Source organism: Hyperolius riggenbachi, chromosome 9 (assembly GCF_040937935.1).
Source record: "Hyperolius riggenbachi isolate aHypRig1 chromosome 9, aHypRig1.pri, whole genome shotgun sequence".
Taxonomy (NCBI): domain Eukaryota; kingdom Metazoa; phylum Chordata; class Amphibia; order Anura; family Hyperoliidae; genus Hyperolius; species Hyperolius riggenbachi.
This window is the reverse complement of record NC_090654.1, coordinates 108,413,643-108,430,101: the sequence shown is the minus strand read 5'-3', so window position 1 is coordinate 108,430,101 and position 16,459 is coordinate 108,413,643. Positions and strand designations below refer to the sequence as shown.

Below are 16,459 nucleotides of genomic sequence, written 5' to 3'. Positions count from 1 at the left end.
CAGTGAGTTGTACTGGATCTAAAACCTCATACACGTGTACCAGGACTGTTACCAGGGAGGGATCAGGTCTTCATCTCTCTGGTGACAGTTCAGAGCCAAGGCTATACAGACACATCGCTAGCCTTTAGGCTGGGTATTGAGGGTAGGAGGGCCAACAGATTGGCACAGAATGGGCGGGTGAGTGGGAAGAACAATGCCCTTAGCCAGCGCTCGGTTGGTCAGCCAGGCAGATCACCCACTGAGGATGCACAGAGGCAGCCCCAGGTTAAGAACCATCTAGCATATGTGTATGAAACATTTAAAGAAGTATTTCACTCAATATAACCTTATGAACAAGATGGCTTATTTTTTCTGTGTCTCTAATACTTTTAGTCACAGCCCCTGAACAAGCATGCAGATAAGGTGCTCTGACTGAAGTCAGACTGGATTAGCTGCATGCTTGTTTCAGGTTTGTGATTCAGCCACTACTGCAGTCAAAGAGATCAGCAGGACTGACAAGCAACTGGTATTATTAAAAAGGAAACATCCATATCCCTCTCAGTTAAAGGATACCCGACCTGACATGTGACATAATGAGATAGACATGTGTATGTACAGTGCCTAGCACACAAATAACTATGCTGTGTTCCTTTTTTTCTTTCTCTGCCTGAAACAGTTAAATATCAGGAATGTAAGTGGCTGACTCAGTCCTGACTCAGACAGGAAGTGACTACAGTGTGACCCTCACTGATAAGAAATTCCCCTTTTTTTATCGCTTTCTTGCTCTCAAAAGCCATTTTCTGCTAGGAAAGTGTTTTAGACTTGGATTTTTTTATCAGTGAGGGTCACACTGTAGTCACTTCCTGTCTGAGTCAGGACTGAGTCAGCCACTTACATACCTGATATTTAACTATTTCAGGCAGAGAAAGAAAAAAAGGAACACAGCATAGTCATTTGTGTGCTAGGCACTGTACATACATATATATATATATCTCATTATGTCACATGTCAGTTCGGGTATCCTTTAAGGTTCCCTTTAAGTTCTGTTCCTCGGGCCAAGGAGTTATCTAGTTGAAAACCATTCCATATAATCTCAGTTGCTACTGAAGTAGGTACCGTATGCATATAAACAAAGATATGTAACATTATAGGACAACATTGTCTCCTGTGTCTCCACTATTATTAAGCTGAGGTCCTTGATTAATGTCTTGCAACTTCAAGTCACTTAGTATTGAAGCATCTTGTAAAATTGTACAACATGTCCAGTTGTCGCAGCTTTATCTATCTTTGGTTGCACCATGATCTGGATATCTACTAAATGTTGGGGGGGGTTGTTTATGATTACATACTACGATACTACAGTAAATGTTTGTGACTAAATACTACGATACTAATGTAAATGACCATAAATGTGTATGCACTTACTGCCGACATTCCTAGAAGTGTAAATTATCAGCTTTATTACTTAAACTATGAACTAGAAAGAAATAAGCATATGGATTTAACTGGTTTTCTCTGTTTTTGATACAGGTTCATTTAAGGATTTAAAATCATTTTTATTACACATAACAAAGCTACATTTACGTGGAACGGTTTTGTGCCTTATTTTAGGTTTACAAAGGATATTCAGTTCTTTAACCGTCACAACCGTAATGCCAATTTGTAGCTTTAGGAAGCGATCACTCATCTACCTCCTCTTCTTCCATTGTTAATGATTGCCACCTGGTGCATGCACATGTTTCATTAATGAGATGGTGTACCCAGGCATGCACCTGTGTCCAGGGGAAACCAGCAACAATCTGACAGTTTTTAAAAGCTCATTAGATTATTACTATTATTTATTATTATTGAGTTATAAAGCGCCAACATATTCTGTGGAGCTGTACAAAGTAAGAAACAAACATGGGATACCTAATAGTACAGACAATGGTATACACCAATATACAAAATTGGTAACAAAATACAGAATTGACAAACGTAGCATGATGAATAAAATGTATAACAAATTCCACACAAAAGGGTGACAGAGCCCTGCCCTCGCAGATTACAATCTAAAGAAATAGGGGGAAACAAGAGATGGGGTAGTATACAATAAACATACCTAAAGGCATTGTGTTTTAGGATATATAGCAGGAGTGCATCTTGGCCTTAGGTCAAAGGAAATAATGGCCTAAGGTAGAGCATATGCTTAACGAAAAAAGTGAGTTTTGAGGGAGCGTTTAAAGATCTCAAAGGTTGCTGAGTGACAGATGTGTTGTGGAAGAGCATTCCAGAGGAGGGGTGAAGCACCTGTGAAATCTTGCACACGTGAATGTGAGGAGGTAATTTTAGAGGAGGACAAAAGAAGGTCCTGTGTAGATCTGAGAAAACCTGCCCATTAATAACCTGGGCTGTTATATCTAATGCATTTTCACGTGCATAATAAAAATGCTGACAGCCACATGTAGCAGAACCGAACCCCAATCAGCCACAGTATGAGATTTTATACATGTCTTTAATTTCGTCTCAAATACTATTATTACCTCATAAGGACAAAGCACATTTTTGGTGAGTTTTCTCTGAATAATCCAGTTTTACAACACAACCTAAAATACAAATACAATGGGCAGCATGGTGGCATAGTGGTTAGCGCTATCGCCTTGCAGCGCTGGGTCCCCGGTTCGAATCCCAGCCATGTCAACATCTGCAAGGAGTTTGTATGTTCTCCCCGTGTCTGTGTGGGTTTCCTCCGTGTACTTTGGTTTCCTCCCACATCCCAAAAAACATACAGATGAGTTAATTGGCTTCCCCCCCTAAATTGTCTCTAGACTACAATACATACACTAAACAATATAGACATATGACTAGGGTAGGGACTAGATTGTGATTCCCTCTGAGGAACAGTTAGTGACAAGACTATATATACTCTGTACAGTGCTGCGGAAGATGTTGGCGCTATATAAATACTAAATAATAATAATAATATATAATATATATTTTAAAGCAAACCTGAAGCGAAAAACACTTAGATATAATGAATTTTATGTGTAGTACAGATAATGAATAGAACATTAGTAGTCTCATATTTTTATTTTCAGTTACATTGTTTTTTTTTTCTTTTTATAACATTACATCATTCTGTCACAGTTGAAGTTTTTAAACCACACTCTGTCTTTTAAGTTATAAAACAAAGCAGAAATAATGACCCTTTGAACTTACCTGCAATAAAATCTTATCTCAAGCTGTTTCTTGGCTGTGTAAATGCTTCCGAAAATAGAGCTGCATTCGACCCAGTGGGTAGCGTCACTCAGAGAAGCTCTTTCGCATAGATAAATAACTCAAGTTTTTTAAATCTTCTTGTGTTGGAAAACAACATGAGACTTTTTTCTTTACTAATGTTCTATTACATAGCTGTACTACAAATACAATTCATCATATTATAAGTTTATTTTTGCTTCAGGTTTGTTGTAAATGGACCTACACTATGGCAGGGATAATAAATTGGGAGTCCTGCTGAGGGACAAGTAGTGGTCAGATTTTGGTTGTTGTAATGCACTGCGGGAATAAGTTAGTACTGTAGAATTATGTAATAACTTTTCAAACTTTTTTAAAAAAAAATAATCGCTGTGATATTTTACTTTGCTATTAAATTTTGTAGATTTACAGGTAGTCCCTGACTTAGAAATACCCGACTTACGAGCGACCCGCCGATACGAACGGCATGGTTTCTGTGGGAACAAGTCAAAAAAAAATTCAAATTGGACTTTTTGAGAAAATCAATTTTAAAAAATTCAAAGAAACAATGGCTGACACTATATATTATGCAAACTGCGCCCACCGTTAATAATGATCTATCATACAAAATGTCAAACAACCAGAGTTTTCGCTATCACGAATAGTCCACAGTGTACAATTGTATATAAATCAGTATGACAGCGCTCCTCTTCTTATTATCCTCAATACCTAGAAAAGAAAAAATGGCTCCACATAGTGCATTACTGCTAAACTTGCATCATCTTTATAAACACCACGCCAGTGATAAACCATGTGCTCTTTAGTGCTCCACTTCTAGTGCAAACTTATCACCAACTTTAAGACAGTTCCAGGCTCACCAGATGTAGGCCACCTCATACACCAGGTGGGTCTATCGCATAAATCAATCCACAACGATCTGCTGCTCTCATGTATCATAAGCGTTTAATCCGGATTCTTCAATAAAACAGCGATATCAGCGACGTCAGACGCTGCATAGCGTGCAGCGTCTGACGTCACAGGAAGGAGGAATTACATCGCTCGTAGGAGGTTTGAAACTGATGCACCACTGCGGGGAACGGGACGCCGTGACCATAGGAGGAGATACATCACAGGGCCAAGAGCCCGATATGCGGAGACTCATCTGTGGATAACGTGAGTGCGCATGAGCGCAGGGGCATAGTTCCCAATTTTAAAAGATTTTATGCTATGTTTATTATGTTTTATTGAAGAATCCGGATTAAACGCTTATGATACATGAGAGCAGCAGATCGTTGTGGATTGATTTATGCGATAGACCCACCTGGTGTATGAGGTGGCCTACATCTGGTGAGCCTGGAACTGTCTTAAAGTTGGTGATAAGTTTGCACTAGAAGTGGAGCACTAAAGAGCACATGGTTTATCACTGGCGTGGTGTTTATAAAGATGATGCAAGTTTAGCAGTAATGCACTATGTGGAGCCATTTTTTCTTTTCTAGGTATTGAGGATAATAAGAAGAGGAGCGCTGTCATACTGATTTATATACAATGGCTGACACTGGAGGCACAGGGGAGCACAAAGGAGGTACAGGGGACAGAGATGACACAGTGTTCTGACTTAAGAACAAACCTTACAGTCCCTATCTCGTTTGCTAACCGGGGACTACCTGTATTTTATAAAACATGTTGAATTGTAATAAGAGAAATAAATTCTATAATGAAAAGTAAAAGTATATTTTCCAGGGCCGTGGAGTTGGTTCAAAAATCATCCGACTCCTCAGTTTATGAAACCACCGACTCCAGATTCCCAAAATTGCTGCGGCTTCGACTCCGACTCCTTAGTCTAATTTTTACAAAGGCTATGGATTTGGTTCAAAAATCATCCGACTCCTCAGTTTATTGAAACCTCCGACTCCAGGCACCCAAAATTGCTCTGACTCCTTGACTCCACAGCCCTGATATTTTCAATAAATATGATGATCTTTGCTTTTAAAATAGTTGCTGATATTTCTTAGTTTAATGCTCTGTTGGACCATAAATATTCTTTATTCTTTCTGACTGCATCTTAGTTTCTCTGCCTTTCTAACACATCAAAACTGTGTTCTTTCGTTCTTCATGCTAGCTTATTTAGGTGTAGCAAGTGTGCATGTGATAGTACATTACCTCCTTTGTTCTTTCTCTTTCTCAGCTTACTGCACTGGTTCCACAGATCCTCTGAAGGCAGCATTCGCTCAACAGTGTAATTTCCATCTCCCATTCTCTCTGTAGTGGCATTAAACACAGTGTAAATTACTTTTAAAAGCAGATGAATGGATTTAATGGTTCAGTCCTGGGCAAATAAATCCTAATACCACAGCTGAAAATGCAAATATTTAAATGTTTAAAAATATGTATGCTATCATTTGCTTAGTTCTACAAATTCCTCCTGCTTGTGAGACTTGTAACTGAGGGAATACGATAACCCATAAACAGTAATTCTATTAGTTATAGCTTGTTTTAGTTTTTATTTTTTTAATTTAATGTATATATTTTCATTTTCATACATTTTTTATCATCACAAGTCACATAACAGGTGCTGGGCTGATCCATCTGAACATGATTAAACCTGAAGGAAATGATATATCTTAATAAAAGTTATGGTCAATACTTATCTTAGGCTTCATTCACATTACATAACGTATGCACAAACTGATTTCATGCACGCGTTATGACCTGCGGCGCGATGTCGGGAAGTTGAGGTTCTACGCTGATTATCGGCGGTAGTTCTAATTCACCCAATAGGAAAACACCGGCACTGGATGTTACGAAGCTCCCAGATGGAATGCTTTGTCTAATGTGAAAGTTAACATGAAAGTCAAATAGATTTTCATGTTACTTTTCTAAACATATCCTAGGAGCGATCTGTCAAAATGCATGGATCAGTTCCTAGTGTGAAAGAGTCCTTTGTAGAGGGAAGCCTCTGAATAGTCCCGAGGCTATCTCCCTTTGTCCGCGACACCACCAATCCAGTGCTGGGGTCCTCAAAGCAAATCCAACGATGTTTGTTGGATTCGCTCTTATCTCTCCTCCGTCTATGAGCGCAGCAATGTGCATGCACAGTAACAAGGAGCTGCTCTGTGCTACTGTGTGGATGGAGCCAGGACTCCTGCAGTGTGGCTACGCTTGTACATGGAGGGGAGTGCAGATGCAAATTAAGAGATGATCCTCTGGATCATCCAAAGGCTTCCCTCTACCTTGGTAAACAACTTTTTTTTTTTCCTCTCAGAGATAATTGTCTTAAATATTTCCTGGAATCTCATATTGTTAAATTTTAAGTGATTATATTTATTTCTGAAATGTATGCAGTAGTCATGTCAGTGTGACTTAAAATCCAGTTCTTTCAACTCCCACAAAGAAAAATAATTACCTTTTGAACTTTTCAGCACTATCAAGCACTGACAAAGTTGTGTTAGTACAGACAGATACAACTGTTTTAGGTTCTAGTTAATTTTTGGGGCGCTGTCTAACAGGTCTATTTTCACTTAACGGTAAAAATAGTAATTTGGAGCAATTTGAACTTCTAGCTTAAAACTTGTATAAAACTTATGATTTTCTGATTTATCAGCCAAACTTTTTGCACAGACATTTTTTGACACAGACAAAAGGGAAACTGCCTCTGTTTCTTTAGTTGACTTCACATGCCATCCTGTTTTCAAAGATTGGACTGTAACATTAAATTCATTAATCTGTGGTCCTTTCCTTCGTACATGGACTCTTTAGCAATAGAGTACTGAAACTTTAGACCTCGATATTAGCAGTAGTTACTTTCTACCCATCCCCCTGTGTTGCAGTGTCTGTCTTTCTTTTTCAAATGTGTCTTGTTTTAAGTGTTGTAAATAAAAATCCACATATTTCTTCATAAAAGAAAAAAAATACCACTGCAACCAAATGTTGGATAGAATATTATGGGTACTGAGGCGCTCACGTCCGTGACATACTGCTTTGAAAGGCACTTTGTATTGACCTGAAGAAGTGGGCAAGCACCTGTGAAATGCGTAGTCTTATGTGCATGAATAAAAAGTATACTTACCTTCGTGGTTAATCCTCGTTGAGGTAAGATCTATATACTCCTAGATTTATTTATTTAGGGTGCCTCCATCATAGTATCTAGACTAACCAAACCCTTTGGGATCTTACACTGCACAAAACAGTGTTTTCAATTATCAAAGGAGTGCGACCAACCAGAGCCTGCCTTGCGGACCTGGAGTACCGAGCGGGGATGGTTATTTTCCCTTAAGCCTAAATGGTGGTTGCAGATCATTGCAACCCATCCTTGTGAGTGTAATACTTACATTTTATATATCCAACAATTACAAACGATATTGCACCATTGGGCTCCTGGTCTCTCTCATCTAGATACCTGGAGACGTTTGCGATCACCTGCAATCAAACCGACACCTTTCGCCTGTGCAGCACTCCTCTTCCTCAATCCAAGACTCCTTTTGTAGCTGTGCAAATAGCTTAAAAGAATAAAGCAAAGTGAAAGCAGTCTCCATTTGGGCATCCTATCCACGATTTCCTTGATTGGTTGTTGCAGATGAATTTAAAAGCATAAGAAAGTGTATACTGAGCAGTTAAGGGCTAGTTCACAGTGCTCAGTTGTGTTGCACAGTACTTCATTGTAACAGATCACATTTTTCTAACTGGCTGCATGCAAGTTTGTATCAGTCTATGTTGAGTCTCCATTGCAGTACACAATCATTATAACCCATGTGTTATGCAGTGGGCATACATGCAAAAAGGGCGATGAGAAATTTGGGTTAACGGCTCACCCTGCTATTGCGATATTCCTGCTTGCGTTAATTACTACGCCAGGCCACCGTGGATTCAGGGGTAAAATGCAATTTAGCTGCCAGCTATTGCTAGCAGCTGAGTTGCACTGTTTCTACAATAATTTGGTTTCCATCTGTTGCCAGAACCCAAATTACCCTCTGAGCACCACTATAGCCCTAATTTACATGACAGGCTATAGCAGTGCCGAAATGTCCGACACCCATTTTTGCCTGTCTCGATGCAGTGAACCTCTGTAAATCCAGCCTTAGGGTTTTGGTCCTGGGCTTGGTCTATGTGAGTCTATTAGAGTGGTGGGTCCATCTTAGAAAAGTAAGACGGGAGCAAAAAAATAAATAAAATAAAGTAAGATATTAATGTTAAACAAAGCAGGCACTCATCAATATCCTTAATTGCATATGCAAACTGTATTCAGAAGGGACAGCAATAAATCCTCTTTCATAAGGGAGACGGAATGTGGTGAATTCAATGCCTGTCAGCTGCTCCTGTGCATCAGTGCTTTTTAGCACTCTGAACCGGAGTCCCCACTATTGAGTCACATCTGAACGTGGACACGGCCGTGCTCAGAAGCAACATGCTGCCTTTTTTGCCACAATGCTGGCAGATAGGATGCTGAATTGCCTGATGAGCGAGCAGTTCAGCCATCCATCTAAAAGTGACACGTCTGTCCCCAGTACAGTGCTGCAGTAGATCACAGCACTGTACAATATAAATAAACGGCGGTTTCACAGTCTAACGGTCTGCTAGTGGCTGGCAGACGCTCAAGTGCGATCCCCGGTAATCTCCGCCCACTGCTCTTGACGCCTTTTGGCGTTACGCGGTCCTGGGGCTGCCACCTTCCCGACGCCTATCGGCATTTGGTGGTTGGGAAGGGGTAAAGAGCAAATGTTTAAACAATGCTGCAGGCATCGCAATTCAGATTTTAGAAAATCGTTACTAGGGAATCACTTATATTAACGTAGAGCTTTCGGAATTGCCAGCGATCACATGGATCGCAATCATATCTCGGTAATGGAAAAGCAACCTCACAATTTTCATTTTCTACCAGGTGTCATTGCGTTTTGCAATCCACATGTAATTGGAATAAGATCGCAAAACACTGCTAGTTGAGAACAGCCCTAAGAACTTGAAAAATACAGAAACCTTGATTTGTATGATGAAAAAGGAAACCTATGTCTTCCTTAATGCCTGCATAAACTATTTAATAGTGGTTTGTTTGTAAAATATGTCACTTATAATCAAGTCCTTTTACAATCTAATTTTATTACTATTTCAATGTATAGTAAACAGCGAATTTCTAAAATTGCTTTTACATTGCAGCCATAGCAACAGTGTTGCTAGCATTCAGAAACCACACATGAATAATTTTCTACACAAAGCGTTTTGTTTTGCATAGCTGGGACTGTTCAAGCGATTATATCAGGCTAATGCAGCTTTGTGGCATTTTATACAATTCTGCAGTTTATGCACATAACAAAGACGCAGTCATCTGGAATAATGTTCCCATAACCTTTGCAATATATAAAGAAGCAGAATTTTTCTTTCTGATCAAAAGTGACATTTTTTAAAAGTTTGTATTTATAAAGTCTGTTATTATTTTGTAGCCTTTTATTCGTAAAAAGTGCTATTATGTTTTTTTGTGTGAATCTGAAGCTTTTAAAGCACACCTGTAATAAGAGGAATATGGAGTCTGGCATATTTATTTCCATTTAAACAAAAAGGCTGCCCTGCTCATCATTTACAGTGGGTTGCAAAAGTATTTGGCCCCCTTGAAGTTTTCCACATTTTGCCATATTACTGCCACAAACCTGAATCAATTTTATTGGAATTCCACATGAAAGACCAATACAAAGTGGTGTACACATGAGAAGTGGAACGTAAATCATACATGATTCCAAACACTTTTTACAAATAAATAACTGCAAAGTGGTGTGTGCATAATTAGTCGGCCCCCTTTGGTCTGAGCACAGTCAGTTGCCTATAGACATTGCCTGATGAGTGCTAATGACTAAATAGAGTGCACCTGTGTGTAATCTAATGTCAGTACAAATACAGCTGCTCTGTGGGGGCCTTAGAGGTTGTCTACGAGAATATTGGGAGCAACAACACCATGAAGTCCAAATAACACACCAGACAGGTCAGGGATAAAGTTATTGAGAAATTTAAAGCAAGCTTAGGCTACAAAAAGATTTCCAAAGCCTTGAACATCCCACGGAGCACTGTTCAAGCGATCATTCAGAAATGGAAGGAGTATGGCACAACTGTAAACCTACCAAGACAAAGCCGTCCACCTAAACTCACAGGCCGAACAAGGAGAGCGCTGATCAGAAGTGCAGTCAAGAGGCCCATGGTGACTCTGGATGAGCTGCAGAGATCTACAGCTCAGGTGGGGGAATCTGTCCATAGGACAACTATTAGTCATGCACTGTACAAAGTTGGCCTTTATGAAAGAGTGGCAAGAAGAAAGGCATTGTTAACAGAAAAGCATAAGAAGTCCCGTTTGCAGTTTGCTACAAGCCATGTGGGGGACACAGCAACCATGTGGAAGAAGGTGCTCTGGTCAGATGAGACCAAAATTGAACTTTTTGGCCAAAATGCAAAACGCTGTGTGTGGCGGAAAACTAACACTGCACATCACTCTGAACACCCCATCCCCACTGTCAAATATGGTGGTGGCAGCATCATGCTCGGGGTGCATCTCTACAGCAGGGACAGGGAAGCTGGTCAGAGTTGATGGGAAGATGGATGGAGCCAAATACAGGGCAATCTTGGAAGAAAACCTCTTGGAGACAGCAAAAGACTTGAGACTGGGGCGGAGGTTCACCTTCCAGTAGGACAATGACCCTAAACATAAAGCCAGGGCAACAATGGAATGGTTTAAAACAAAACATATCTATGTGTTAGAATGGCCCAGTCAAAGTCCAGATCTAAATCTAATCGAGAATCTGTGGCAAGATCTGAAAACTGCTGTTCAAACGCTGTCCATCTAAACTGACTGAGCTGCAGCTGTTTTGCAAAGAAGAATGGGCAAGGATTTCAGTCTCTAGATGTGCAAAGCTGGTAGAGACATACCCTAAAAGACTGGCAGCTGTAATTGCAGCAAAAGGTGGTTCTACAAAGTATTGACTCAGAGGGCCGAATAATTACGCACACCCCACTTTGCAGTTATTTATTTGTAAAAAATGTTTGGAATGATGTATGATTTTCGATCCACTTCTCACATGTACACCACTTTGTATTGTTCTTTCACGTGGAATTCCAATAAAATTGATGCATGTTTGTGGCAGTAATGTGACAAAATGTGGAAAACGTCTAGGGGGCCGAATACTTTTGCAACCCACTGTATCTCTAGTCCTTTTACCTATACATCCTGAACAAGCATGCAGAGCAGATGTTTCTGAGTGAGATCTGACTAGATAAGCAGCATGCTTGTTTCATGTGTGTGATTCAGACTCTACTGCAGCTAAAGAGATCAGCAGTAGGGAAAAAACTTTTTTTTTGTTGTTGCAAAAAGCGATATCCCAGGATGCGGGGACGTGGGCTGTGTATGCAGGAGTTAACTCGCCTAAGCTGCCATTGCTGCCTCTCGTCTGGTGCGCTCAGCGCCGTGTTACACTTCTGCCTTCTAAACTGGAACTTCTGCTGTAAAGGCGGAAGTGTACGAAAATGGAATGTGGCATGGAGCGCATCAGAAAGGAGGCAGCGGTTTAGGTGAGGTAACCCCCCGCATACTCAGCCCCTGCCTCCTGCACACTCCGCGTTTTTTGCAAAATAGTTTTTGCTCATCCTTAATCAGCAGGACTGCTCGGCAACTGGTATAGCTTAAAAGGAAATAATGGCAACCTCCATATCACTCAACCTTCTGGTTTCCATTAAGCAGCATTGATAAAATAAGATCTTTAATTTCATTATTGCCTACATCTTTGCTCTCATGCATACCTTGACATAAAGGTAAAGGGGAGAAGATCCCACTGAGTTCACAGTGGCCGATGTGTTGCATTCCCTGTAACAGCAGGAATGCAATTTTGTCCTATACAGTGAAGCATGCAGTCAATGAAAAGTATGCTTCAATACTGTTAACATGCCTGAATTGCGGTAATGCATGGCATGCAGTGCGCTATGATGCTGTGTGCCATTACACCGCAGTGCAACCCCCACACAGGTGGTGTATTGCAGTGCGGCAAGCCGCGTTACAAAGTGGCCGTTATGCCGCACCACAACTCACCACGATAGTGCGTGCTTTTGCATTGTTACATTTCTTTTTCTAGTAAATTTATGGAAGAAAATTTATTCAAAGCAGGATGCAAGGTGTTGGATGCAAGGTGTTGCATCCCTATTTAATTTTTGGAGAAATACAATATTTTTTCATTATTAAAGGAGATCAATCGTGAAACAACTCGCAATAAAAATCTACCCTGTAAAGTATCTGGAAATCATGTAATGACCAGTATCATTCACAATACAAAACTCCCAGTTTTTCTTTTAAATATCATTTAAGTACCACAGTTAATCTTGATGGATGACAGGATTTTCACACTCTACCATAATATGGGGGAGGAAATGTGCAATTATTGCTGTGATTACTGTTGTAAAATACCTGTCATTCACTGGATGTGGACTGTGTCATCATGTATTATGCACATGCCCTGGCTATTAAAGTGACATTCATTCCCAGAGAGGACCCTGGAGATTATACTTTTTACTGTGCAGGCTAGTGGCAGGTCTCATAGCGCTACAGTTAAAATCCTTTGCTGCACGTGTGTTGGGTAGATGTGGCAATGCGTCTCTTGCTACGACTTATGCATACAATGTGCATATTACAGTATGGCATGTGGTGTTGTTCATCTGAAGTTGTAATTACCTAATTTTAAAGGGAATTTGAAACAAACAAAAAAAGAAAAAAAACAGATACTTGCCTAGAGAGAGGGAAGGCTCTGGGTCCAATAAAGCCTTCCCATTCCTCTCACGGTCCCCTCGTTCCAGCGCTGGCTCCCCAATTTAAATCTCCCACTGCTGGAGGCTTCGGAAGTCTTGTGAGCCTTAGTGCACTCAAAGAGGAGCTGCTCCGTGCGTGTGTGAGAAAGCGTGCTCGTGCATGCGCAGTATGGTGCAGCCCGTCATCGGGAGCACTTGGGGTCCAGAAGACTTATGAAGGCTCCCGCAGCGGCAGAGCGCTGTCTCTGACCCATTGGTCGGAGACTGCTTATTCGGGAGACAGCACTGGATGAAAGGACCAGGAGAGGAACGGGAAGGCAATATAAGACCCAGAGTGTTTCCTCTCCTTAGGTAAGTATCTGTTGTTGTTTTTTTTTTTTTAAATTAAGCTTCAGACTCACTTTAAGACTTGCTAAGGGCCGGTTTTGTTTATTATTATTATTATTATTATCTTTATCAACTCCTGATACAGAAAACCTTACCTTGAGCATGTACTATATGACTATATGACTTATGACTATATATTCCATGTCTATTTACAATTTACAAGGTAAATTATTTGTGTTCTGTCTTTCCTGTTCATTTTTGCGCGGTTGTATATAATCTATATCTTGTATGTACAGTGCCATGGATGATATAGACATTATGTAAATCAATAATTATAATGTGTCCGTAATGTGGAAAAAATATATTTTTCCTTCTAACTTCAACTTTTAGAGTAATCTCTATCTGTCTCTTGTGCAGGTGAAGCAAATGACAAAGATGTTCAGGTTGTGGAATTGCCGATTGTTGACAGCCTGCATCCAAGGCCTCCTTACCTTCCACTAGGTGTTCCGGAAGACCTTGTGGATCGATTGATGCGTTTACATGGTGATCCTGCGGTGTGGTGGGTCTCTCAGTTTGTAAAATATTTAATCAGACCTCAACCTTGGCTTGAAAAAGGGATTGAAGAAGCCACAAAAATCTTGGGTTTTAAACATCCAGTTATTGGGTAAGCATATTGAGAATATTATATAACAGTAATCTTTGTAGCTGTGTAAAAAACATAAATTCATTGCTTTTTTATTTAGTGGGCCTGTTTTTTGTTTGTTTTTTGTAAAGAAAACCTGTAAGAAAAAAACTGGGGGATACTTACCTTGGGAGAGGGAAGCCTCTGGATCTCATTGAGGCTTCTCCCATCCTCCTAAGCCTTGGCAATCCAGCGCTGGAAGCCCCCGAACATCGGCAAGGTAAATATTTACCTTTCCCCTGCTCCAGGCAGGAGGAGTACCGTCTCTCCGCTTGGGCTTCAGCCGAAATAGCCAAGCCTGATCGGGTCCGGTCTACTGCACAGATGACTCGCACCTGCGCAGTAGAGCAGACCTGATCGGGCTCTGCTATTTCTGCCGGAGCCCAAGCAGAGAGCCGCTACTGCCCCTGCCTGGAGCAGGGGAAGGTAAATTATGTAGGCGCTACTGCGTCACAGCGGACATCCTTTGTCCGCTGTGGAATTGGGGAGTCGGCGTTGGTTTTCTGAGGTTTAGGAGGATGAGAGAAGCCTCATTAAGATCCAAAGGCTTCCCCCTCCCGAGGTAAGTATCCCCCAGAGCTTTATATTATTGCAGAGTCTGTTTAAGGCAACTTTGGAATCTCCAAATCTCTTAATATCTTAAAGAGAATCTGTACTGTCTGATTTTACAATAAAAAAATGTACCAATTGAGTCACTGTGATCTCCTGGATCCCTCTTTGCCGTTTCCGCTGCTCCCCACCGGGATCCTGGCTTTTAATCGCCAGTTTTAGGCAGTGTTTACAAACAAAAAAGCCTCACAAACTGCACAAGCTGAAACAGCAGAGAGTGAGGAGTAAACAAAGCACACAAAGCCTGCAGGGGGGCGTGCATAACTTGTATTCATTACAACAGAGGCAGCCCATTCCTCCCTGGGTCGACAAGGCTTGACAAGAAAAAAAGATTAGATATAACACAGAGACTGTGCAACTAGAAAAGGCTGCAGTAATCCAGACCACATTAGAACAGGTATAGGAACTTATAGGATAAAAGAAATAAGGCTGAAATTTTTGTTACAGAGTCTCTTTAAGTTAGTTATTATTATTAATTTATAAATTGCTAACATATTCTGTGCCACTAGTTATTAAAAATTATTCAATAACCTTGGAATGGATTAATTAACAATCTGTGTCATTAAGTGGTTAGAATTTGTATAATAATGAAGTTTGCTAGGAGGTTTGTGAATTTTTTTCTAGGCAGCTTACTGAGAGATGACCAGCTCCACAAATGTAAAACGCCCTCCCTTCTCCCAACCTCATTAGTCTGTGTTTCTGCTTCCACAAAGGACCATGGTGTTAAATGTTATTCTTTTCTGTACAGGATTCTACTGCTAGGTTGCAAGTCTCCTCTATTTCTCCTCTTCTGTGGTGGGTAGTAGGTGCTAGATATCTGTCAGGTTCTAGTGTTTGTTCATTCCTTCCAGGGCTGTCTTGTGATTGTCAGCTGGATCTTTGACTCCTTGAGATTAACAGCAAGAAGCCTTTTCTGTGTTTGATTCAAGCCCGTGTCAGTGTCACACAGTGTCATGGAACTCTTGATATCTCAGACTGTTGAAAGCAAGAGGGCCTGTTGATATCTTCTGCTTGGTGGTCGAGTGTGCTGCTTAAAATTGGCCTTTGCGCTTACAGTTCAGGAGGCAGTGACTTTTTATGGAGGAACAGCACTGCAAGACAGGGAGTGGGGTCTCATGTGAGTTAGGAGTACAGGGTGGTAACTGCTAAAACAAATTCAAATTTGGCCCCAGTTTCCTTCTGCAATGCAGAATGTCAGTAGACCCGCATGGAGCAATCCACTGTGCTGTCCTCTGAGTTTAAAGGGATACTGTAGGGGGGTCGGGGGAAAATAAGTTGAACTTACCCGAGGCTTCTAACGGTCCCCCGCAGATATCCTGTGTTGGCGCAGCCACTCCCCAATGCTCCGGCCCCGCCTCCTGTTCACTTCTGGAATTTCTGACTTTAAAGTCTGAAAACCACTGCGCCTGCGTTGCCGTGTCCTCGATCCCGCTGATGTCATCAAGAGCGCACAGCGCAGGCCCAGTATGGTCGGTGTCTGCGCAGTACACTCCTGGTGACATCAGCGGGAGCGAGGACATGGCAACGCAGGCGCAGTGGTTTTCTGACTTTAAAGTCAGAAATTCCAGAAGTGAACCGGAGGCGGGGCCGGAGCATCGGTGAGTGGCTGCGCCAACACAGGATGTCTGCGGGGGACCATTAGAAGCCCCGGGTAAGGTCAGCTCATTTTCCTCCGACCCCCCTACAGTATCCCTTTAAACCACAGCCTAACAGATAAAAGGCTCACTAAAAATGATATACTTCTAAAACTGCTAACTTGGCAGCTACTTGGGAAAACCAAGCTGGTCATCTCTCAAGTAGCTGTCGTGAAAGATTCCTAGAATTACTTTTGGGTTAATTTAAAAAAAAAAAGGTCACCCTGGGTTTATTAAAGAAAAAAAAAAGCAC

The 16,459-nt window shown here is 41.1% G+C and overlaps 1 protein-coding gene and 1 long non-coding RNA gene across 4 annotated transcripts in view; one reads left to right on the top strand and one right to left on the bottom strand.

Moving 5' to 3' along the window:
* LOC137532603 (uncharacterized) overlaps positions 1-16,459 on the bottom strand; it is a 91,936-nt gene that overhangs the window by 36,393 nt on the left and 39,084 nt on the right. The window contains exon 2 of the long non-coding RNA XR_011023959.1: positions 5,353-5,451. This is a non-coding gene — a long non-coding RNA (uncharacterized lncRNA). The remainder of the gene's footprint in view (positions 1-5,352; positions 5,452-16,459) is intronic.
* FUT8 (fucosyltransferase 8) overlaps positions 1-16,459 on the top strand; it is a 207,295-nt gene that overhangs the window by 177,942 nt on the left and 12,894 nt on the right. For 2 of the 3 annotated variants that reach the window (XM_068253287.1, XM_068253286.1), the window contains exons 9-10: positions 5,378-5,428; positions 13,699-13,945. In XM_068253287.1, the coding sequence (XP_068109388.1) occupies positions 5,378-5,428; positions 13,699-13,945 (298 nt within the window). The remainder of the gene's footprint in view (positions 1-5,377; positions 5,429-13,698; positions 13,946-16,459) is intronic. The other variant, XM_068253289.1, reaches the window with a different exon arrangement.